Source organism: Jaculus jaculus, chromosome 16, assembly GCF_020740685.1.
Source record: "Jaculus jaculus isolate mJacJac1 chromosome 16, mJacJac1.mat.Y.cur, whole genome shotgun sequence".
Classification (NCBI taxonomy): Eukaryota; Metazoa; Chordata; class Mammalia; order Rodentia; family Dipodidae; genus Jaculus; species Jaculus jaculus.
In genome coordinates, this window is record NC_059117.1 from 21424310 (window position 1) to 21450326 (window position 26017).

The 26017-nt window shown below is 38.2% G+C and overlaps 1 protein-coding gene and 1 non-coding gene across 3 annotated transcripts in view; both read left to right on the top strand.

Moving 5' to 3' along the window:
• Window positions 1–26017, top strand: part of Bcap29 (B cell receptor associated protein 29) — a 45519-nt gene that overhangs the window by 2142 nt on the left and 17360 nt on the right. For both annotated transcript variants that reach the window (XM_045135924.1, XM_045135923.1), the window contains exons 3-6: window positions 1578–1678; window positions 7917–8067; window positions 9220–9355; window positions 14483–14591. In XM_045135924.1, coding sequence (XP_044991859.1) covers window positions 1578–1678; window positions 7917–8067; window positions 9220–9355; window positions 14483–14591 — 497 coding nt within the window. The remainder of the gene's footprint in view (window positions 1–1577; window positions 1679–7916; window positions 8068–9219; window positions 9356–14482; window positions 14592–26017) is intronic.
• On the top strand, window positions 18406–18537 carry LOC123455463. Its single transcript, XR_006633932.1, has one exon. It is a non-coding gene; the product is annotated as a small nucleolar RNA U109 (small nucleolar RNA).

Here is a 26017-nt window from a genome sequence, read left to right on the forward strand (position 1 = left end):
GATCTCCATGAAGGTATTTCTGTTTGCATTCTCTTTAAAAGTTGAACATGTTTGTAATATTGGGTATAAATACTGTTCATATGAAATGCTTAGAATTGTGTGCATAGAAACAAAAGCTTCTTATCAATCTTCTCACCAGCAACATCAAATTAATACTGAGAATTCTTTTCAGGTTTCATGAATAATTTTGTCATAATCAAAAAGTCAAACATCTTAAAAGTTATAAATGCTTAAAGTGTATTCAAGTGCTTATTATCTTTATTTGTCTCCTTTGCACTCAGTGAATATGTTATGGACTTAAAATTTGGAGATGAATTACTTTGTCACATTTTGCTATTTGTAACTCACCCTTTCTTACTTATCTGACTTTGCTTGTATTACTCAACTCATCTAGATTGTTTATTTCCTCAACTCATTTCTATGTTCAGATCTTTACCCTGAGTAGTGGATAAATTATATGAGTATATACTTATGTGAAAGTCTATTCCGCTATTACCAGTTTTTTTATTACTATGTATATACATGTTACATCACACTATTTTTTAATTTTCTTCTTGGTTGAAGTAGAGAAACTCTCTTACTTGGAGAAGTTGTTAAAACTGTACTGTATAAAAATAGAGGAATGACAAGACAGCTTAGTGGATAAAGCACATGCTGTGTAAGCATGACAGCCGAAGTTTGGATCACCACCATGTTAATGTCTCTTAGGTGTGCTAGCCTGCCTATACTCCCAGGGCAGGAGGCAGAGAGAGGGGATCCCCAAGGCAAGTTTGCTAGCTAGATTCGCCAAGTCATCAACCTCTGTGTTAAAGTGAGAGACCATGACTCAGTAAGTAAAGTGGACAGTGACAGAGAAAGACCCCAGATATTACCCTCTGGCCGTCATATACACATATGCACATCTGTATATACACTCATGCACTACACACGCAAATAAGTATGCAGGAGCCAAATGTGTTAGCAGATGCCTATATGTGCATATATAGCATATGACAGATTCACAGCCAGACTGGACTATCAAGTTCCATGCCATCCTAGGCTACATAGTGAGACCCTGTCTTAAGTTAGTGCCATTAATTAGTTGAAAATTAGATTTCCTACTTCTGAAATACTGCTAATTGTTAGACCAAAAGACTTCATCTTTTTAAAAAGAATTTTTTTGCATTTTGGCAATTTCATATATGTATATAATATATTTACTCTGATTAGGGAAAAGATGAATAATTTCTTTTCACAAAATGATGTTAGTGTCAGAATTTCCAAAGGTTTTTCTCTTAAAGGTATTGACTTTATAAGTTATTTTCACTTTTGAATAGTTAAGGAGCTCCAGTGCAAGCTCTGTTAGTGCAGGTTACTTATATGAATGGTTTAGCCACCAGACAAAAGATAATCAAATGTCAGGTTATTAAACTAAAAGAAATTGTTCTGTACTTCATGAGAAGATTTTGTTATGTCAAAGAATTCATAAATACTTGTCATCCTATTATCAAAATATTGCTTCAGTATTTACAAAGTATTCTAAAACTATTTCTTGTTTATGCTTTCTTATGCCAAATGGAAATTGTATTATTTTACAGATGGCAGAGGATTTTTTCAATTAATGTCTGGGGTAAAATTGCCAGTTTTTGGAACAAAGCTTTCCTTACCATTATAGTCATATTGATTGTTCTGTTTCTAGGTAAGCATTTGTCCTCATTTTAAATCTACTTGTTGATGATGTTCTCTTGTTAATGAGTTGTATAGTTTTTGATTGGTTAAGTTGATGCTGCTACTGGTACACAGTTACTTTTATAAGTTGATATTATAGTAGATATTGATACACATTTGGTGCTATTCTGCTATTCTAAATGTACAAATATAAATTTTAGGGAAGTACAGTGATTCTTAAAACCCCTGTTAGGTTTTTTTAAGTTTAAATGCAATACCATATGCTTCTCTTGTCAGTTACTAGATGGTATACTCCTTTGTTAAAGAGCATCCTAGGTACCCACCTTAGCTAGTAGGTAACAAAGAAATGGAATCATTAGGCTCCCAAAAGGAATCTTAGATGCAGGCTTTGTCTCTCGACTGGATTTTGTTTAGAACCAACAGCAGCTCTGCCAGAGATTTGGGAGCTACTGCGAAAAATTTGAATATGGAGTGGTTATTAGATAACCTGAGGGGATTTTTGCTCACCATAGTTGTGATAACAGCGTTGTACAGCCACCTATAATCTATGGGCCAAATATGCTTTTTTGTAAATAAAGTTTTATTGGAACATCACCATGCTAGCTTTTAATATATATTACAGAGTTCATATATTATTTATGCATAAGTTTTCTTAAGTTTTCTAATGCAGCTTGTATAGGAATATGTCTTCATTCTGAGGCAAATCATACTAAAAATAGGACTTAAAGTATGATTTGTCAGCTTGACTTTCAAATGTTAACATTAAGGCAGGCAGATGCAATATATCCTTCAAATCTCAATGTCTTTACTAAAGAGCTCTAAGGTATAAGGGGAGGTACATGTGAAAATACATAGTTCATTGTTCACAAGCAATGGTGTAAATAATGCATAAACTGTACATTACTCAAGTGTCATTTTTTAACTTTTTAACAGTTTTCATACATATACATAAATTTAGGTTGATTGTAATCCCCTTCCATTACTTTATTTTGTACCCTTCCACTTCAAGCTTAATTTATATCTTGCTTGGAACTTATTTCATTGCCTTATCTGTAGTAAGCTAGCTGATTCAGGTATTTATATTCCTCTAGCCATGGCTAGAATATTTATAAATGTGTGTCTGTTTTAGGGGTGGTAAACAGAAAGTAGCAAACCCAAGAACATTATATGTTAGCAGAATTGCATTCTAGTAATTTTAAAGCTTCCAAAAATCACCCACAAAAGACCATCTTCGTGATTTATGGAAAATTAGACTGTATGTCACACCCTTATTGTTGATCACACACTATTTTCAGCAAACTTGGATTTAAAGCAAACTAGAACAGATGAACCAAAGAGTGTATTAGATGACACAATACAGAGAAGAGAATTATTTAAAGTGTCTTGTGTATCTTAAGAACAAAAAAATCTGATACTAAATAGTTTCATAGTAATGTAAGAACTATTTTTGGGTTGGGGTGATGGCTCAGCAGTTAAAGGCACTTGTTTGTCAAACCCACTGGCCCTGGTTCAGTTCCCGAGCCATGTAAGCCAGACACAAAAAGTAGCTCAAGTATCTGGCCTTCCTTTGCAGTGAAAGAAGCTCTGGTACCCCTATCCCTCACACATGTGCATGCAAATAAATAATTTATTAAAACGATGAAAAATTTTAAAACTTGGATATCTGTTTGGCACTAAGTAAATTAGTATATTAAATGGTATTAGAATTAAGACTATAAGAAATGGCATATAAGTAATAGGGCTAAAAAGTTGAAAGCTTTTTCATTTTGGAGTGATGAAAATATGGATTTCAGAGGTAGTGGTTGCACAGTATTGTGCATATCCTGAATGCTACTGAATTGTTTCTTTATTCCCACTTCCCACTATCATTTCCACTAGAGTAAAACAAATTATCCTCAGTAATGTAGGTGGGCCTATTTAGTCAGTTGAAGGCCTCATAGCACAAAGGCTAACTTCACTTAAACTGGAAGGAAGTCTGCCAACAGATTCACTTCAGATGCAAACGCTGTTCTTCCCTAGATCTTCAGGCTACTCTTCAGGTTTTGGAATTACCAAGTCTCCACAGACACATGAACCAATTCCTTGAAATCAATCCATTTTATTCCCTCTCACTTTCTCTCAACACACACAGGATTGATTGTTTCTCTGGAGAATCAAAATGGATACAACATCTTAAACCTAGCAAGTTTAACACAAAGTATTTCAACTATGAAAAAATCTTGCCAAAATATTAAACTTGGCCCAGTCAAATCTTTGTACCTTAAATAATTATGTGTGGTGAAAATTCATTATATGTTTTTCAGCTTGAAAAGAAAATTCTAAAGAAGGACATTTGGAGAACAAATAGAGTCAAATCATTCACTTTTAAAACGGTTGGCAAATCTAAATATAGGGCTGAGAGACAGTTCAACGGATAGAGTCTAAATGTAGGTTCTGAGAAGGCAGCCTGGCGGGTAAAGTGCTTGCTACACAAATATGATGATCTGGGTTGAATCCCCAGCACCTATGCACATGCTACACAGACCTGGCAATCTGCCTGTAGTCCCGACAATCAGGAGGTAGAAACAGGATCTCCAGGGCAAGCTGGCTAAGTAGATTCACCAAATCAGCATGCTCTGGCTCAAGTGAAAGACCCTGCCTCGGTAAAGAAGATGGAGTGATGGAGGAAGAGCACTGACGTCAGCCCATGTCCACGTGCAAACACACATATGTACACACATACCCACACACATGCAAACTTGCATGTACATGGCAGGAAAGAAAAATTAGTGAAAAAATAAAATGCACACTTCTCCAAAGATGATGTACAAACAGTAAGCACATGAAAAGATGCTCAAAGTCATTAGCCATAAGGAAATGTCACTTAATACTACTATGGTGCTATAAACAACAACAAATAGTGGTGCATAGCTATAATCCCAGCACTGTGGAGGCAGAGATCTGAGGAGACCTGCTCAAGGCCAGCCTGGTCTACATAGCATGTTCTAGGACTGCCTGGGTACTTAATAAGTCCCTCTAAATAGTAACAAGTTGCTATCTTATGGTGCTTGTGGGTTTGTAAAATCATACAGCTATTTTGGGAAACAGTTTAAAGTTGTCTCAAAGCAGTTAAATCAAGAGTTCCCATCTGGCTCAGCAGCTCTACTCATACACATATGGACCAAGAGAAACTAAACTAAAATGTGTCGAAGCCAGGCTGGTAGCACATGCCTTTAATCCCAGCACTCCAGGAGCTGAGAAAGGCAGATTGCAATGAGTTCAAGGCCAGCCTGGGGCTACAGAGTGAGTTCCAGGTCAGGCTGGGCTACAGTGAGACCCTGCCTCAAAAAAAAAAAAAAAAAAAAAGTGTTGACACCAAAACATGCATGTGAATGCTAACCTTTACTCATAATAGAGGAAGAATGGAGACAACTCACATGTCTATCAATGAAACCCTGTGTGCTCTATTTGTATAAGAGACTTATTTTCTGACCATGAAAAGTAATGAGGTATTTATATGTCCTCTGATACAAATCTCAAAAGCATTGTGTATGCTAAGTAAAGGAAACAGACTCTTAAAAACTTCAAAGTGTGTTGTATTCATACATCCAGGTTCCAGAGAAGGTCAGGTTCATGTTGCCGGAATGAACCTCCAAAACCAGGCACAGATTATAGAAGAAAGATGATTTATTTGAAACTTAAAGATGCAGGGAAGTTCCATAATGATGTAAGAAGCTGGTCCACACAGATAGATACATACTAGCACCACAAAGCAAGCACTCTGTAAGAACTCCAGCAGAACTGAGACATTCTGCATCTCTTTAAGCTGCACCTCCAGATCCAGCCCCAAACATACTTAGGGCCAGACCCTAGGGTCCGCCCACAGTGACACCTCCTCCAGCCAGGCCCCTGAAGATCTAACGCTATAATAAACTCCTGAATCTATTGGGGGACATTCATTCAACATTCACCATGTTGAGTAAATCCATATAGACAAGAGTATATTGTAGATTTCCCAGAACTGGCAAACATGAGTAGCAGGTTTATGGGAAGATGAGAATATACTGAAATTTGATAGTGATTATGAGTACAAATCTTGGTGGATATAATCAGTATTCTAAAAGCCCCTGAATTTTATCCTTTTCTGTTTTCAAGATGGGTCTCAATCTAGCCCAAACTGACCTGGAATTCACTAGGTAGTCTCAGCGTGGCCTCAGACTCATAGTGATACTCTTATCTGTCCCTCCCAAGTGCTGGAATTAAATATGTGTGCCACCACACCAGGCCTATACCAATGAGTTATGTACTTTTGAAAATTAGTTCTATAGCCAAGTAATCCCACTGAGGAGGGCCCTCAGTGGAATGGGAGCAAGGAGGAAGAAATTGATGGTACCAACACATGATGTGTCCATATAAAGTTTCTACTTAATAAAGTATAAAAAATTACTTCCGTAGAATGTGAGTTATATTCAAAGCTGCAAAATAAAGGTAAATAAGAGTTAGAATGATGCCAGGTGTGGTGGCGCACACCTTTAATCCCAGCACTCAGAAGGCAAAGGTAGGAGGATCACCATGAGTTCAAGGCCACCCTGAGACTACATAGTGAATTCCAGGTCAGCCTGAGCTAGAGTAAGACCCTACTTTGGAAAAAAAAAAGAGAGAGAGAGAGAGAATGACCTCCATTTTCTAAGTGTAATCTCTTATAAAGCAAAAACCTGTCAAGAATGCTGGTAGTAACATGAAAAGCTATTGCTTTTTTAAACATGTAAGAGCTATACCTTTTCTGGGCCATATAAGAATGCAGTCACTAAAAATGTACTATGTATACTAACAAGCTGAGATCTATGTATCAATGAAAGAAATAGTGCTCCCTGTTCTCAAACTTCCCAATCTGGAAGCATCAAAAGAGCCACTTCCTGAGCAAGCCCATTAGATCAGGTGCTAACCAGGTAATGAAGTTGTATGTAATGAAATATGTCTAAAGCATCAATTGCTGAAAGTAATGGAAATTCTAATAAAGGGCTGGAGAACTGACTTGGTGGTTAAAGTGCTTGCCTGCAAGGCCAAAGGACCAAGGTTCAATTCCTCAGGATCCATGTAAGCCAGATGCACAAGGTGATGCGTGTATCTGGCGTTCATTTGCAGAGGCTGGAGGCCCTGATGCACCCATCCTCCCCTCCCCCCCACCTTTTTGTCTCATAAAAATAAAAATATATTTTTTATTTTTTATTTATTTATTTGAGAGCGACAGACACAGAGAGAAAGACAGAGGGAGAGAGAGAGAATGGGCGCGCCAGGGCTTCCAGCCTCTGCAAACGAACTCCAGACACGTGCGCCCCCTTGTGCATCTGGCTAACGTGGGACTAGTACTGTAAGGGACTAGTACTGTAAGGGACAGGACAAGCTTGGGATTGATTATACTATTACTGTCAAGTAGGTTGCTTTACAAAGCAAGAGATGACAGTGCAGTGATGGTAAGCACTAGGAGAGGTGTCCATCCTTTTGGCTTCTCTGGGCCATACCAAACAAAGAATTGTCTGAACCCCACAGCCTGCAGGTTACATATTTTTTTTTTGCATGATATTGTGACACAATGTCATCTACAAAATTCACACTGAAGATCCATACAATTGAGTTACCAAAAAAAAAAAAAGTTATGATTTTGCATTGGGCCACATAGATATACTGGGCCACCATTGCTCAGGCTATGTAGTCTCAGGCTGGCCTCAAACTCACAGGGATCTTCCTACCTCTGCCTCCCAAGTACTGGGATTAAAGGTATGTGCCACCATGCCCTGATTATTTCTCTCTCTTTGTTTTTGGTTTTTTTTGTTTTGTTTTGTTTTGTTTTGTTTTGTTTTTTTTTTTGGTTTTTCGAGGTAGGGTCTCACTCTGGTCCAGGCTGACCTGGAATTAACTCTGTCATCTCAGGGTGGCCTTGAACTCATGGCGATCCTCCTACCTCTGCCTCCCCAGTGCTGGGATTAAAGGCGTGTGCCACCATGCCCGGCTCTTTGTTTTTTTTGTTGTTGTTTGTTTGGTTGGTTGGTTGGTTTTGGTTTTTCAAGGTAGGATCTCACTCTAGCTCAGGCTGACCTGAAATTCACTATGTAGCCTCAGGGTGGCCTCAAACTCATGGCAATCCTCCTATCTCTACCCCCAAGTGCTGGAATTAAAGGCATGGGACACCATGCCCAGTTTATTTCTCATTTTTAATAACTTTATTTTCTTAAGAACCAAAAATAAAGGTTTCTCTGTTTCTGTAACAGATGCTGTGAGAGAAGTCAGAAAGTATTCCTCCACGCATGTCATTGAGAAGAGCTCCAGTGGCCGGTCTAGTGCCTATGAACATACGCAAATGAAACTCTTTAGATCTCAAAGAAATCTGTACATTTCTGGATTTTCTTTATTTTTTTGGCTGTAAGTAAAAAGTAGCACTATTTTCATATATCTAGTCTTCTCATTTTTTCTGCATATACTGAGCTATCTTTGCTGACATCTTTATAAAAGAACTCACATGATATACCCAAGTAAATAATAGCTCAGTTTGTTGGGCATTGAATGATCTAGTTGCTGGCTCTCTGGAGCCTCCCTCACCATTCTCCAGTGTGTACAGTACACCCCACTCCTATTATTAAGTATTTATTGAATTTTGTGGCATACCTCACTCTTTCCCACTTTCAACTCTTCACACAGGCTGTTTCTTATACTAAAACACTCTTCCTTTCCCTCTTTGACTACTGGCTCTCTTTCGCAGGGAAGCTTTCTGTGGCCATAATTTCTTACCAAGTACATAGGTCTGCTGTGTGCTGTTTTGACTATGTATACACTTGAACTTCTATTATAATTTTAGCTGTAATTAAATACCATGTAATTACCTAGAACTTAAAACTCTTGAAGGACTGAGCTTACTTTCTGCTGTGTCCCAGCGACTGGCCTAGTACTTAGCACTTGGTAGTTCCTTAGGAGATAACTGCTAAATGAATAATGGAAGAATTTAATTATGATTTCTATCTACTACCTATAAACAGATGAGAATGATGGTGTTTTAGACCTGACAAGCCTTATACAATACTCTTTAAATATCAAGTTTTAGACTTAGCCAAAAAGAAAAAAAAAAAGAGAGAGACAAATAAATAAATAAAATAGCCAGGCATGGTGGTGCATGCCTTTAATGCCAGCACTTGGGAGGTAGAGGTAGGAGGATCACTGTCAGTACAAAGGCAGCCTGGAACTGCACAGTGAGTTCTAGGTCAGCCTGCATTTGAGTGAGACCCTTCCCAGAAAAAAAAAAGAAAGAAAAATTCTTGTTAGCTTTACCATAATATCTAAAATTCTCCTATTTCTACGTCTTGCACCTGTGTACTCTAAAAGCTGGTGTTCTAACAAAGGAATGGACCCCAGGGCTTGTCTTCAGTGACAGACTTGGACTTTAAAAGGTCCATGTTCCATGTAAACACCTCCCTCCTCCACTACTGTTCCTTTGTGCCCAAAGGGAGTTGTTTGGCCATGGCTATTTGTTTTAAAGTCGCAGTTATGCATTATTCCAAATGATTTCTTTCTTATCCTTAGAGTATTGAGGCGGCTGGTTACACTTATTACTCAGCTGGCAAAAGAACTGTCAAACAAGGGAATGCTTAAAGCACAAGCAGAAAATACCAATAAGGCTGCCAAAAAATTCATGGAAGAGAATGAAAAACTAAAATGGGTACGTAATCTTCTTAAACATCTATGTAAATGCTAGTATTCACAATGGGTTATGTAGGATTTTTCAGTATCAAGATAGCATTTTCATCATTTATTAGCAGAAAGTGGCCTCAATTAGCAATATTGTTCTCTGGAAATTTCAGATGTATTTTTACCATTCTTTAGGTTTGCTTATGTTCCCTTGCTTGCCCTCAGTAGTAAATTAATGCCACTTGACCTATTTCCTGTGATTCAAGGAGCAAATGTATGAATTTCTGTTCCTTCATTACCACTAAGTTTACTGCGTACTCTAAATCTTCATAATTCTCTGTATCCATTTTTCTTTTGGCTAAAGTTACATGGGAAGTAGGAAGAGGTTATTGGTGACTGCACATAATTTTTAAAGACTCTACTTTGGTAATGTTGCTGATAGTCCTTTGAGGAACTCTTGCTGCTCTCCCCCAGTACTTACAGAGAGTGTGCCAGGTACTGATGCTTGCCTTGGTGATTAAACAAGAACAAAAATGGAAAACTTGAAAGACTCAAAAATACTTTGGGTATATTTTTTCTTAAATTTAGAGATTAGGAGTCAGATTTCACAGTTTCCGTGTTTTCAGTTCCTATGAAGACTCATAAGTTTCATTACATTTGCTTCTTAGAGAAAAGAATTAATGGAACTAGGGCCGGAGAGAGAGAGGGGGGATAAGTGATTGCCCCCCAAGCATGACGACCTCATGTGTTCCAGACTTTCTTATATAGGAAGAGTAGTTCTGAGAAATGAAGAGACTGGCATTTTTATGTTCAGACACTGGCGTTAAGTCGCTCTGGCCTTCTGGGGACTGTTTCAGCAGCATAGTCAGCTTCATCGTGTTCTTTAATGTTACTTGCTTCATTGCCGTCCTTTGATCTCAATTCACAACAGTAGAAACAAAACCACAGCCTTCAAATCCTCGATTAATATATGATAACTAGATTTAAGAGCACACAAGCTTTATGTTCATTGGAAGACTTAAGCTATCCCTGTTGTTTTAGATTATGCACATCATTATAATGTGGTGAGTTATAAGTACTATTGGGACAGTGCTTTTTCATTTCCTTTTCAGTTGTCTTACTCTTGAGCTATAAGCAAACAACATTCTTTTTTTGTTTTGTCTTTTGCTTTTCGAGGTAGGTCTCACTCTAGCTCAGGCTGACCTGGAACTATGTAGTTTCAGAGTAGCCTTGAACTCATGGCGATCTTCCTACCTCTGCCTCCCAAGTGCTGGGATTAAAGGTGTATGCCACCACACCTGGCTGCAAACACATTTTTATAGTTTTAAAACTGTTACTTTTCTGACATACCTTAATGGACTTAATTTATTCTTGTTCTTCAAAGAAATCACTTCTCCTCGAAGTATTTTTAGAATTTTTTTCAAAGGCAGTTACCCTTGATAGGACATTTATTTCATGTTCACTGATTCGTGGCCCTCTCACAATATCGTTTGTAGCTTTTCCTTCCCTCCAGTTTATTGTTGTCTTGGTTCCCTTCCTGTATAGCTTTTTTTTTTTAATTATTTTTTAAAATTTTATTTATTTATTTGAGAGCGACAGACACAGAGAGAAAGACAGATAGAGGGAAAGAGAGAGAATGGGCACGCCAGGGCTTCCAGCCTCTGCAAACGAACTCCAGACGCGTGCGCCCCCTTGTGCATCTGGCTAACGTGGGACCTGGGGAACCGAGCCTTGAACCGGGGTCCTTAGGCTTCACAGGCAAGGGCTTAACCGCTAAGCCATCTCTCCAGCCCCTGTATAGCTTTTTGACCCAGTCAGTAGCCTTAGCTCATCAGAGGAGGCTTAGATGGATGCATTACCTAATTCAAGAACACAGTGGAAACAAAGCCTAGAACTAGACATAACTACTGTTAGTGCTCAGAATGTAACTAATCAACCAGAAAAGTAACCAATAAAACCGTAGATGAGAATGTAAAAAGATGTCAATTTCAACGTACTTCATGTAGGATTTGAAATAGTGGCTAAGGAAGAGGAAAATTGCTAAAATATCACTTCATTCTATACTGGAGGAATATTATCTAGCTGAAGCCACATAATCTTGAGATCCAGGAAACTTTGGTGATAGTTGATGTCGGCCAGTAATTAGCAACATGACCTAGGGCAAGTTACTCACAGGTTCTGAACTTCAAGGTTCCTTAACTCAACATAATAGTTAATATTATGCCAAGTGTTACTTCAGATGCTTCACAGTGAAGTATTAACTTGTAATTCTCACAACAGTCCTATGAGGTTTGAATTTTATTTTCTGCATTTTACATCCCAGGAACCAGGTCTAACAAGGATGACCAACTTGTACAAAATCATATAGTGGCAGAACGTTTCAATCCAGGCATCCTGACTCTAAAATTCATGTTTGTTATGTGCCCTCCTCTTCTATGTTAGCTTATGAAATGACTTGCTTCCATGCCCAAGACTCATTCTGTTCTTATATTCAGTTAATAGAATGGAAATTAATTATGAAAGGCCAATTGACTTTCTTGTTCTTTACTTACTTTTCAAGGCAGTCTCATTATGCAGCCCAAGGTGGCCTAGGTCTCACAGTCCTGCCTCAGCCTTCCATCAAAGTGCTAGCATTACAGATGCATGCTGCCATGCCAGGCTACCAGTTGATTTTAGTTTCATCTCTTTAAAATGGCAGACATCATGAAGCTTTACTTCTCACTGCTCTTGTTTTTGCTTCCCACTCTTCCCAAAGTGGATGAGGGCAGGTGCACAGTGGCATCTGTGTGCTTGTCTTTCAGAGTTCAGGGATCTTTATCTCCCTCAGCATGAAGCCACACCTAATAATTTGGACAATTTTACAGGTGCAGTAATGAAAGCTTATTTATGACTGCCACAAGTCCAACTTTTCCAAGTCAGTGGCACAATAATTCAAGCAGTCACTGTAAACATTCCTAAAACCCAGTGGTTCCCATCCAATTTGGGTAATCACTAGACACTGTATGAACTGCAGTCAGTGCAGTAGTCCTTAACAGTGCTCTTCAGGTTTCTTACTCTAGTCAGGATTTTTTAAAAATGTAGCTCTATTTTCCAGGCTAGAGTTGTTCCAACCTTAAAGTAAACAACAAATTAAAAGTGATTTGGAGAAATTCTTGTCCTGCTCTTACTTAATATCAAAGGGTCTGAAGTCCTGTTTTGTGTCATGATATTTCAGTCTTCCGAGTTCCTAAAGCCATTTAAAAGTATATTCCTGTGCTCGCTTCGGCAGCACGCATGCATGTACGCGCGCGCACACACACACACACACACACACACACACACACACACACAAATATATACATACATACATACATATTATATAATATATATTATATAATAATATAAGATATATATTAATATATATTATGTATTATATAATATGTGTGTGTGTATATATATATATATATATATGTATTCCTTATTTTTAATTCTTCATCATTGTAATTGCTACTGTAGCACAGTGGTACTATATTTGATCTTACACTGGTTTGTATGTCCTTGTGCTAACCTTTCTATGAGCTTGAAATTACTGAAGATTAAAAATTGTTTCTGAAAAAATATGTGCCTGTTACATTTTCATTCCTCATTTCACCTTACATTCTAAAACATTTGCATCTAGTCATTCCTCACTAGAACTTTGTGAGTTTTATCTGTTAAATGTATCCGCTTACATTGCAGTCAGGTTCACCTTGCTGGTAGAAACCACCCAATCAAGAGCAGCTTGTGGGAAAAAGAGGTTTATTTTGGCTTACAGGCTTGAAGGGAAGCTTCACGATGGCAGGGGAAAACGATGTCATGAGCAGAGGGTGGACATCACCCCCTGACCCACATAAGGTGGAGAACAGGAACAGGAGTGTGCCAAACAATGGCATGGGGAAACTGGCTATAATACCCATAAGCCCACCCCCAGCTATAGACTGCCTCCAGCAGGCATTAATTCCCAAATCTCCATCAGGTGGGGATGTAGAATTCAGGACACCTGAGTTTATGGGGGACACCTAAGTCAAACCACCACAGCTTATATTAGAATATTAATTGCCCTACAATAAAAATGCTTCTGTTCTGTCACTGTTTGAAATTCTCCTGGGTTGTTCTTTTCTTCCCCTCCCTGCCAGGCAGGGTCTCACTGTAGCCTAGGCTGTAGTCTCAGGGTGGCCTTGAACTCTCAGCGATCCTCCTACCTCTGCCTCCCGAGTGCTGGGATTAAAGGCATGTGCCACCACATCCAGCTATGCTTTGTTTTTATTTATTAGAGAGAGAAGGAGAGAGAGTGTGTGTGAGAATGGGCATGCCAGGGCTGCTAGCCACTGCAGACAAACTCCAGGTATGTGCACCACTATGTGCATCTGGCTTACGTGGAACCTGGAGAATCGAACCTGGGTCCTTAGGCTTCATGGGCATGTGCCTTAACCCCTAAGCCATCTCTCCAACCCATCTTTTATCTAATATGGGAACTGTCCGTGCCAAGTTCTTGCCACTTTAGTCAGCTGACTCGTGCAAGTGGGTACATTTTTAAAAATATTTTGTTTATTTATTTATGTGAGAAAGAGAGAGAAAGATAAAATGGGTATTCCAGGGCATCTTGCCTCTGCAAACTAACTCCAGATGAATGTGCCATGTGCATCTGACTTACATGTGTCCTTAGGAATTAAACCTGTATCCTTTGGCTTTGCAAACAAGTGTCTTAACCGTTAAACCATCTCCCCAGCCCCGCAGGTACCTATTTTTAAAGGTTGATGTATCATTCTTGGTAACTTGAATTCCTCCACAGTTCTTTTGGTCCAGTTCTTATAGGTAATAACAATGATAGTTTCTAGCTACACAGGAAAATAGGAAATTTTTGTTGTGTGATATTTGCAATCAATTATATTACTATTTAGATTTTAATTGTTCTTGCCTGGGGGGACAAATTACAAATTTGTTAAATCTAGAATTGATTTTAAAATATAAAGAGCATGTAAAGAATCAAGTGAATCAAAGTTTCTGTTAGCCAAAGTATTTTATAAGAAATTATAAAGTGCTGAAAAGGACAAAATCATAAAGATCACTGATTTTAGTTGATTCAAGTCATCTAGATATTGCAATCTAAGCTTATTTCGTCCTATAACTCCTGTGGCAGGTACTGAAAAGCCATAACAAAGAGGATGAACAGACTTTGGAAACTGAAAACAAAAAACTCATAGAAGACCAGGAGAAACTGAGAACTGAATTAAAGAAGACTTCTGATGGTAACTGTGCATGTGGATGTGAAAAGACTTGCAGATATTTTGTGCTATTACATGTACTTCGTTGTGTTACTTTATACCAAGCTAATGCATAAATGACCTTTGGGCCAGAATACTAAGAGTGACCTATTTATAAATTCCTGCTCAAATATGAAGATAAAACATTGTTTCAGCCAAGAGAAACATGTTCTGTTATACAGAACAACATGTAGGTGTTTCAGGTTCTGTGTTGTAAATACAAATGTTCCTGCTGTAGCAAAAGAGCTGTGGTCCTGGAAAGTTGTTACAAGCATAGCTTTGTAAAGTGAGTCACGTTCGTCAACATCATATATTCTTTTGTAGAAGCAATCACAAGGAGACAGTCTTGGTTATAAGAAATATACTGCGTATCTCAAGCCCTAACATTTCCAACCCTCTAAATCTAAAGTAAACAAATGCAATAAAATGTATCTTTAGAAAGACCCAGAATAAGCAATTACCTGGTATATCAGCTAATGCCAAAATATGTTGCACTATAGGCTCAAACTAGAGCTCTAGAAAAACTAAACGAAACAAAAAAGGAAGAAAAAGTCAGATAATATTTTCTTTTTCCCAGTCAAAGAATGAAGTATTATTGTTTGCACTGCATAGTAAAGTAGATACTCTGAATTCATTGGCATTCTAGAAAGCTCTATAGAGTGTGGCTTGACCCATGGCAGTTTACCTTCATGTCAGCCGACAAGTAATCCTTATTGACCAGACACAGGGGGAACCTGTTGGTTATTCAGGCTTAAGATTGTCAGGGTTAGAGAAACGATCAGTGTGTAGGTTTTCCCCAGTTTTAAATCTCTTCTATTACTTTAAATTGATGATAACTAAGAGAATATTCATTAACTGAATCAAAGACCATTTGATACCATTGTGAAGTTGTTTCCTTTAAGGTGATCTCTGTATAACAGCAGTTCTATATAACTTGCTATGGTAAATATCTATGTACATCATTTAGATAGAATTTACTTCAAGGTGTGTTTCAGTTTGAAATTGAAAATGCAATGATAAAAGCTAATTTATAAGAAAAACTCCATAGAAAGGCATCTGATGTAATGCAAAATTCTTTAGTCTCTTCTTACTTAAAGTAAAAATAAAAAAGAAGCAGAGTGAGCCAGGTATGGTGGTGCACTCCTTTAATCCCAGCACTCAGGAGGCAGAGGAAGGAGGATAACCATATGTTCAAGGCCACCCTGAGACACATAGTAAATTCCAGGTCAGCCTGGGCTGGAGTGAGACCCTATCTTAAAAAAAAAAAAAAAAAAAAGGCAGAAGAAAACATAGTTTATAAGAAATAAGTTTAAAAAAAATCAAACCGCCCTTCTAAACAAGAGCAGTATCTTATGTATTTGGTACAGTGTAGCACAAGGGCAAAAGTCTTGTTGTAATTAGTACTGTTGTGTTTTTTTTTCTTTCTGCAATTCCAAAATATTTTGACATAATTGAAACTTTCTGACATTTATATAAAAATGAAATTAAGATTTAGAGCTGCAGAGATGGCTTAGCAGTTAAGACACTTGCCTGCAAAGCCAAAGGACCCATGTTCAACTTTTCAGGACCCACATAAGCTAGATATACAAGGTGGCACATGCATCTGGAGTTTGTTTGCAGCACCTGGAGGCCCTGATGTGCCCATTCTCTTTCTCTATCTGGCTTCTTCTCTCCCTCCCACTCTGACTCAAATAAAATAAATAAAAAATAATTTTTAAAAATTAAGATATTCTTATCCTCTGCCACTACAGTAATCATTTTAGAAGAGAATGTCAGTTCTTTTTTTTAATTCTATCTAAGGAAAAAAAAGTTATAAAATCTTTTTCATGTCTGTCAAAGATCTCTCTTAAGTTGTTTATAGGTGGAACAAAATAAAAGACAAGAGGGCTAAGGATAAACAGTTGATAAAGGATTGACTAGCATACAAAAAGCCTGGCTTCAATCCCCAGCCACCTTATATGCTAGGTATGATCTCACTTGTAATATCAAGACTCAAGAGGTGAAGACAGGAGGAATCAGAAGTTGAAAGTCATCATCAGCTATATAGTGATTTCAAGGCTATCCTAGGAAACAGGAGACCCTATGTGAATCCTCTGTGTGTGTGTGTGTGTACATAGAGATAAGACTTGGTTGTATGACATGCTACACATCTCTTAGCACTGGTTAGTTTTTTCCTTTGCCTTTCAAAATTCACAACTCTGAGATATTTTGAATTTTGACTTACTAAATCTTACATAAAAATTAAACTGAATATTGTTTAAGTATTTCTTTAAAAGAAAATTTAGATATTTGGAGAAAATGAACTCTTTAATTATATAGGCATTGTGTTTATAATTTGATAAAAACATATAACAGCTCCTATGTTTGAAATGTAGACTGTGCAGTGATTTTCAAAGGGGATCAGTGTTGAGGTGAAAGCAGACTTTTCCTGTTTGAGTATGTCCTGTTTGGTTCCTGCAAGATGTGTAATATTTTATGAACACATTTTATTTGCTCAGAGGGGTTTTTAGATAACATTCTTGATGACCTTGAGAAGCTCAAAAGTCCATTTCCAAAGGAGGTGTTGCTTAGGCAATGTTCTCTTGTCTTAGCCCCAATAAATTTATGAAGAATTAAGAAATTGTAACAACTTATAATACAGTTTTTGTAAGAATATAACAGTACAGTACTTTACATACATATGACTCAGAAATATTTATTTCTAGAAATTGGGGGCATTAAGGTAGAACTGCTTAAGAAATTTTCAGAATTACCTTTTAGATTTAAAAATTGAATAAAAAGCATTATGATTTACTTTTCATAAAATATCTCTATATGAATTTTCTTACTGATGTTTCTTTGATCGTGAACATTTTTTCACGAGTGTATTAATGGAAATAAAATATTTATGTAGGGTTTTTTTTTTTTTTAACTAATATTAGCCCCATATTGGAAAACGTGACATTTTAAAGGCAGCTATTGAGAGCGCTCTGATCAGTAGTTGCAGGTTCTCCAACAGTTTTAATCACGAGCTCAAATTATGACCAGTTAGTAAGCTGTTTCTGATCTTTTGTACACTAATATCAGTCCAGACCCAAAGGAGAGCATACCACATACCAGAGCACCTAATTTATGCTCAGGACTACTTAGTCAGGTATAAGGAACTGGCCTGTCACTTTTATAATCAATTTAACAATAAGTCTGGAATCCTAGTGTGTAGAGTAATTAGGGAAGGGCATTGCCATGAAAAACAAGATGTTAAGCTTAAGGAATTTACAAAACTCACTAGTTTTCATAATAGAAATGGGCCTGTATGTTGTTCCAAACCTGCTGCTGCCCAAAGAGACTGACTTAAGGATTATTTCAGAATAGCTGCTGCTACTACTTGTTCTTAGAGCTAGCTGATTCCCAGTAGCTTTTAAGTTCAGCTTTATCTTCTTAAGTAGCATGTAGAGGTTCAGGTGTCATTCATTCTGGCATCTTAAAATACAGTTTGTTTTAGTTCTTCTCCTTTCTTCTTTTTTTTTTTTTTAAGGTAGGGTTTCACTCTAGCCCAGGCTGATCTGGAATTCACTCTGTAGTCCCAGGGTGGCCTCGAATTTATGGCGGTCCTCCTACCTCTGTCTCGTAAATGCTGGGATTGTCCTCCTCCTTTCTGTTTACATGTCACATGTGTCCTTTAAAAGTATGTAGAAAGTATGTAGATGCAGGGGGCAAATGTACATAAAACCTGTAAAGGTAGAATGGTAATCAAGAGCAAGAGTGAACTGAGTGGGAGGAGGGGTGAGCGAAGGGTGATGGACAGGACTGAGTATTTGAGCTGCTGTAGAAATACCTGTTTCTCATTCCCTTAGGAGCAGGAATGCATCTGTAGCATGCTTGTAAAAAAGAAATTCTTGAGGCTGCCAGTATTATAGCAAAGATTATACAGTAGTTTACATCTCTAACCAAAAGGAAGACTTTTTTTTAATTTAATTTTACTTTTTCTCAATTTTTTTAAACATTTTTCATGATTATAAAAATATCCCATGGTAATACCCTTCATCCTCTCCTTTACCACTTTGAAATTCCATTCTCCATCATATACCCTCCCCATCTCAATCAGTCTTTCTTTTATTTTGATGTCATGATCTTTCCCTCCTCTTATGATGGTCTTGTGTAGGTAGTGTCAGGCACTGTGAGGTCATGGATATCGAGGCCATTTTATGTCTGGAGGGAGCACATTGTAAGGAGTCCTACCCTTCCTTTGGCTCTTACATTCTTTTTTTTTTTAAGTTTTTTTTGAGGTAGGGTTTCACTCTGGTCCAGGGTGACCTGGAATTCACTATGGAGTCTCAGGGTGGCCTCGAACTCACAGCAATCCTGCTACCTCTGCCTCCCAAGAGCTGGGATTAAAGGCGTGCGCCACCACACCCAGCGCTCTTACATTCTTTCCACCACCTCTTCCACATTAGACCCTGAGCCTTGGAAGGTGTGATCGAGATGTTACTCAGTACTCTAATCACTTCTTTCCAGCACCATGATACCTTCTGAGTTGTCCAAAGGTCACTGCTATCTGAAAAGAGAAGATTCTCTACCCAAAGTGAGAGTAGCATGAATATATGGGTATGAATATTAAGAGAAGTGCTTACTGGGCAGTTTGGTAAGCATAGTATATACACTTACCCAGACATCAGCAGATGTTACACCCCTAGGGCTCATGACTGCCCCTGTTTTAAGTTTTCAGTATCAGGGATGTATTCCCCCCCCCCATGGAGTAGGCCTCCAGTCCAATTGGAGGACAGTTGGTTTCCACCATGGTAGACATGCCACTATTGCACCTGTTGGCTCATTTGGCCTGCCTGGCCAATTATAAGGCTTACAGTGTCCACTGTTGAGCATCTTCACTGGTGGTATCTCTCCCATTGAACTACATGTAGAATGGCTTCTTCTAGCTTTCTGTCAGCTGGCCTACATGGAGGAGGTTATCAGCTCAGTTCCAGCAGGATTTCTCAGTGGCCTTGCAGCCCAAGTATGTGGAGTCTTCAGCAATGGGGTCTTAGCATCAATTCCTGGTGGGAAACCAAGGGCCTCGGCAATGGCCTATAATGTTTTGGGGACATCAGGTCCCTCCCTGGCCATCAACTCACTGGAAGGTATCCCATCCCTGGCACTGAAAATTTTTCTAGCATCAATCTATGGCTCCTGAGTGTTCCATTGTCCAAAACCAGAGGATTCCATATGATTTATTTGCATCCTCTTAGATTTTGATTAGCCCTCTCTCAACCTTTCCTTTACTCAATCTCCTCCCCTGACCTCACTTTGGGCCTTTTCACTCCCATTAATCTATTTTTCTACTTACATATATACAATACCAACCTATTAAGTACCCTCCTCACCAAAAGGAAGACTTGAGAGTGGTGGCCCAATCACACCTATAGCCAATAAGTTTGGGGCCACACTGTGCTGCCTGAGACTCTGCCTTAAAAAAAGAAAAAGAAAGAAAGAAAGAGTGACAGGAGGGGAGAAAATAAGTAAACTGAGGTAAACTTATCGCTCCATTCCTCCTTCCCTGTCTTTCATTAGCAACTTGTAAAGAAATTTCAAATGATGCATTGCAAAATCATTTAACATGAAGCATAATTAGCACTTCCTTTAAAAGTCTACCTGCTGTCAGGCATGGTGGTGTTCACCTGTAATCTCAGCACTGAAGACTGAGGCAAAAGGATTCTAAAAGTTTGAGGCCAACCTGTGCTGTAAAGCAAGAGACTGTCTCAAAAAGCCAAAAGGGAAAAAATGTACCTGTTGAGAACAGAAACATATGCTAAATGAATTTTCTAAACAGATATAAAATACAACAAAAGCTAAGTGTAAAGGCCCATTATATATGCCTGTGTATTGGAAGCATATGATAAAGACCTTAGATTTGGACCAGGGAACAACATTTTCATTCTCTATTTGAAATGTTGTTAATTCAGCTATCTTCCTGAATAAATGCTTCTGCTATCACCTTTACATAATCTTGAAAATAGCTAATTTCATATATCTATGTATATAATTTATTTATTTGAGAGAGAGAATGAATGGTCATGCCAGGGCCTCCAGCCACTGCAAACAAACTCCAGATGCATGTGCCACCTTGTGCATCTGGCTTACATGGGTCCTAGGGAATCAAATCTGAGTCCTTAGGCTTCACAGGCAAGCACCTTAACCACTAAGACATCTCTCCAGCCCCCAGTTTCCTTTTATATACTTCCTTTGCTACCCTTAACAGTATTAGTTGCTAAAATACCATCCTTTATACCAGTAATAAATATAGTAATGTAGGAACCAGCTACTAGAAGTAATTAAAGTGCTTTTAAAGAGAAATTGAAGGTCAGACATAAGCTTTGTGTACAAAACTAAAACTATAAGGTTTCTGGTTCCTTACAAATGAACTAACTTTCTAAAAATATGTTCTCAAAGTCTAACCTGAAGATATTTTATAGTAGAAAATCCTTGTGGGTGTGAACTTGGATATCTTTAACCTATAGTTATATCAAAGCCACCATCTTATTTTAAAATTATGAATGTATAATAATAGCTTATTGGCTTTAATCTTTTTGTTTTATCTGTTACTGTTTTTAGAATTTGAGTAAGATAAAAACATGTTTCCTTAATCTCTTTTGTTTATATAGCTTCAAGTTGTGGTATGTATGTGTATTTGTGGTGTGTGTGTGTGTGTGTGTTTGCAAGCAGAGGGAGTTAGGGAAAAGAGAGACAGACTAGAGCCACGGCCTCCAGCCACTACCAACAAACTTCAGATACATGCACCACTTTATGCATCTGTCTTTATGTAGGTACTAGAGAAGCAGACTCAGGTTGTTAGCCTTTGCAGACACACACCTTAACTGCTAAGCCATCTCTCCAGCCCACGTTTTTGCTTTTGATGAACTGGAAGAAGCTCATATTAAAATCAGTGCAGGGCATGAGTATAATTCAGTGATAGAGCCCTTGCTAGCATGCACGAGGTTCTGAGTTCAGTCTTCATATGGGTGGAGTAAACATACATATATATGGTGTATATAATATGTAGCTTAGTTTATTTGAACATGTGTCATTAAGCAATATGTAATCCATAAAACATTAATTTTTAAAGAAAATACAATCTATGCCCAACCCATTTAGTTAAGTAAGTAAAGGATTTATGAATTCATCTCTGTTATTATCTCCACATATGGTTGGCATTATTTTCAAACCAGTAAACAATTCTTGCTTTCTATAAGACTGCTTTTTGAGGATAAATATATAATAACTATATTTTTTGAATAGAGCCTATTTTGGTTGCTTATTTTGGATTTGTTTTCTCTTTTGTGAGGGCTTTGATTATGGTGTCTTGTTTTGTTTTGTGGTATTGGGGATCAAACCCAGAGACTCTGCCTACTAGGCACAAGTCCTATGACTAAGCAACATCCCCAACCCTGTGTTCCTCTGTTTTGCCCTCCAGAAACTTGTTATGTTTTATGATCTCAGGAAAACAGCAATTAATCTTACAGATCTATGGGCAGCAGAATGCACAAGATTTGGAGTGTGAGGGAAACTAGGAATGTAAGATTAGTTTGGTGGACCAGATTATGCTTTTAACCAAGATAAGGAGCAAAGGGCACATAGAGTACTTTATTTTACTGAGGGGGTTGGGTAGGGGCAGAAATAATGAATTTGGTATCAAATATGCTGAATATGAGGGCCATCAAGATATTCTAGTGAAAATGCTCAAAGCACAGTTGGAAATATGAGTCAAGAAAAGGGGTCTGAAGGTAGACTCAAAGCCACCATACGTGCCACAGCTGACAGCAGACAGGGAGTTGGGAGGAATGTCAGCAGCGCTGAGAGGGAAGGAAGAAGGCTGAGTACTCCTCTGGCACTTAACAATGGCTCTCAATGGAGCATTGTGCTGAGAAGACTCATGGAGAGTTTACCTAGTAACTCCAGTAATTTAATGAGTAATTGTAAGAGAGATACTCAAGTTCCATGTGTATAAATAATCTTAGGGCCTACTGATGTTGTAGAAAGCTTTTGTAGTATGAAGTGCTACATATAATTATAAATGAAAATAAAGTGCTCCTGAGATCTTACTCTTTTTAAAAAACATTAAAAAAAAAATATTTATGTTGGAGTCAGGCATAGAGACGACATAGTGAATTCCAGGTCAGCCTGGGCCAGAGTGAAACCCTATTTCGAAAAACCAGAAAAAAAAAGTTATTTGGGGCTGGAGAGATGACTTAGTGGTTAAGCACTTGCCTGTGAAGCCTAAGGACCCCGGTTCAAGGCTCAGTTCTCCAGGACCCACATAAGCCAGATGCACAAGGTGGAACATGTGTCTGGAGTTTGTTTGCAGTGGCTGGAGGCCCTGGCGTGCCCATTCTCTCCCACTGTCTGTCTGTCTGTCTGTCTGTCTCTCTCTCTCTCTCTCTCTCTCTCTCTCTCTCTCTCTGTCTCTTTCTCTGTTGCTCTCAGATAAACAAATAAAAATTAAAAAATATTTATTTATTTACTTGCTAAACAAGCATGAGGACCTGAGTTCAGGGTGTGATGGTGCATGCTTGTAATACCAGTGCTGGAGTGTTGGAGGCCAGAGGCTTGCTGGCTAGCTTGTCTAGCCAAATCAGTGAATTCTGGATTCAGTGAGAAACCCTGACTCATAAAAATTAAGTGTGGGGGACTGTGCCCACATAAAGACAGATATATAAAGTGGCACATGCAGTGGCTAGAGGCCCTGTCATACTCATTCATATTCCTCTTTCTTTCTCTCTCCATACAATTATTTTTAAAAAATTAAAATTATAAAGTAGAGAAGTAATAGAGGAAGATACCTGACATTGACCTCTGACCTCTATGCACACAACATAAATACAAACACATATATTCATGCACACCATACACACATCAAAAAATATTGTTTCTTGCAAAGATAACTGCATTTTCCCCTCTCCACTGGATCTTCTGCTTCATAGACTATTCCTAGAACGTGAAGCAAGTCCTCCTCAGTAGTTTCTGTAGAAACTGTTCCTGAGCTTTGGAAGATTGCCAGGCTTGCCAACCTTCTCGAGGACTGCTTAATAAAAGAATTTCAGCAATAGATAGTGTTTGCTTGGCTGCACACTTGAACTTTGCCCTGTGTCAGTCCATGTTGAAGGTTTTGCACTGGATGCTGCGAAGGATACAAAGATAATTACACAGTCATCTATACCAGTCTTCAAGGATGTCTCATGAGAAAGGAAGACTAACTCACAGAAAAATGTAATGGAGGTTGGTACTAAAGACAAATAAAGGTATAGTATAGTGTAAGGGCATCGAAGCATAGAAAATAATATGATTGGTTCTTACTGACATCATTGAGACAAAATGAGTGTTAAAAGGAACATTTCAGCTGGATGTGGTGGCACACACCTTTAATCCCAGCACCCGGGAGGCAGAAGTAGGAAGATCACCGTGAGTTTAAGACCACCCTGAGACTACATAGTGAATTCCAGGTCAGCCTGAGCTTCAGTGAGACCCTACATTGAAAACAAACAAACAAACAAAAAAAAGAGCCAGTCTATTGTGCTTGCCTGAAAAACAAAAGTATCATTTCAGCTGAGCTGCAGTACTGGGAGGGATTTCAGAAGCAGGGTGACAGTGAGTGGAGAGCCCTGGTCTGGAGAACGCAGGTGAGCAGAGACGACAGTGCACACCTGCATCCCGCAGTTGAGAGGCTAAGCCAGGAGGGTCAAGAGTCCATAGTTATTCTTAGCTACATAGAAAGTTTAAGGCCAGCCTGAGCTTCATAAGACCCTATGTAAAAAAAAAAAAAAAAACAATCTGCATGTATACATAACCAAAATGAAAAGTCTTTGTACCTGAGCTCATGGTTTATGGCAGAGTGAAAATAATGAGGCTGACCAGAAAACTGGGAGCTGATTAATACAGTGCTTTCAGCAAGAAAATGTATAACCAGAAGTGGTCCTTTGACAAGTAATTTATAGACAGAATTATATGAGAAAATAAGTTATCTTTCAAATGCTTAAATCTCTTTAAAAATTCTCCTGGTTGATGCAGTTACTTAAAGGTACTAAAGGCATGTAACTAGTATTTGGAAACATTAAATGTGAAGTTGTGAGACTTGGTTTATTAAAAAAAATTATTGGGCTGGAGAGATGGCTTTGCAGTTAAGTGCTTGCCTACGAAGCCTAAGGACCCCAGTTCGAGGCTTGGTTCCCCAGGACCCGGCATTAGCCAGATGCACAAGGGGGCGCACGCATCTGGAGTTCATTTGCAGTGGCTGGAGGCCCTGGCGCGCCCATTCTCTCTCTCTCTCTCTCCCTCCCTCTCTCTATCTCTCTCTCTCTCTCTCTCTCTCTCTCTCTCTCTCTGCCTCTTTCTCTCTGTCACTTTCAAATAAATAAATAAAAATAAAAACAAAAAAGTTTAAAAAAAATTATTGACAACTTCTCTACATACAGACAATACACCATAATAATTCCCTCCCCTCCCCAACCTTCCCCTTCACAACTCCACTCTCCATTATACCCCCTCCCTCTCTCCATTAGGTGAGACTTGATTTTGAGAGCAGCTTCCATTCATTATCCTCTGGGTGATTTGGGGAAGTTCTGTTTTCATGAGGTCCCCATGCACAGAAGCACACCACACACAGTGCAGTGCCTGGTGTGTTAAGACTCGAATTGCTAAATATGGTTATTATTAATTTATCATAAAACTTTCCAAGCTAAATAGAAAATTTACAAGTGTTGTTTTAGAACATGTTAATAAATTATGCTCTATGGCAAAGTCCAGCCTGCTGCCTTGGTTTTATAAATTTTTATTAGAACAAAGTTGAGCCCATTTGTTTATATGTTTTCTATGGCCTCAGAGTTTAAGAGTTAGAGCAAACTGCACAGCCTGAGAAGCTAAAAATACTCCCTGGCCCTTTTTCAGAAATGTTTTAATGACTATAGATATGGTTTTCAAATAAAAATACAAAGAAATATAAATAAGATGTACGGAAAAGGTTTATTTTTTATAATATTGTCATAAAACCTCTATGCATTTAACTGCTTCCTGAGTATTGAATACATAGTTCAAGAAATTATATTTGCCTATAAGTCTGTAAGTTGTTTATAGTCAAAGTAGATGAATCCTTCAACTCTTACCTACCATCATTCATGATTCTAGATTTCACATATTGCTACACCTGAAATTCCTTACAGAATGTTCTATCAAAACAGTTTAGGTAATGTATATTTAACATAGTGCTTTGTCTAAAGAGTACATCCTGATCTTTAAACTCAAAACAAGTTCTAGAGTTCATAGTTATTCTTTGTTTAGTAACTGAGTCAGAATTTTATTTCATTACATAGCAACATAAGATTAATGATGAGGTCTATGTGTTTACATACGGTGGAGCTCATTTTATTTATTAAATTTGAAACCCTGTT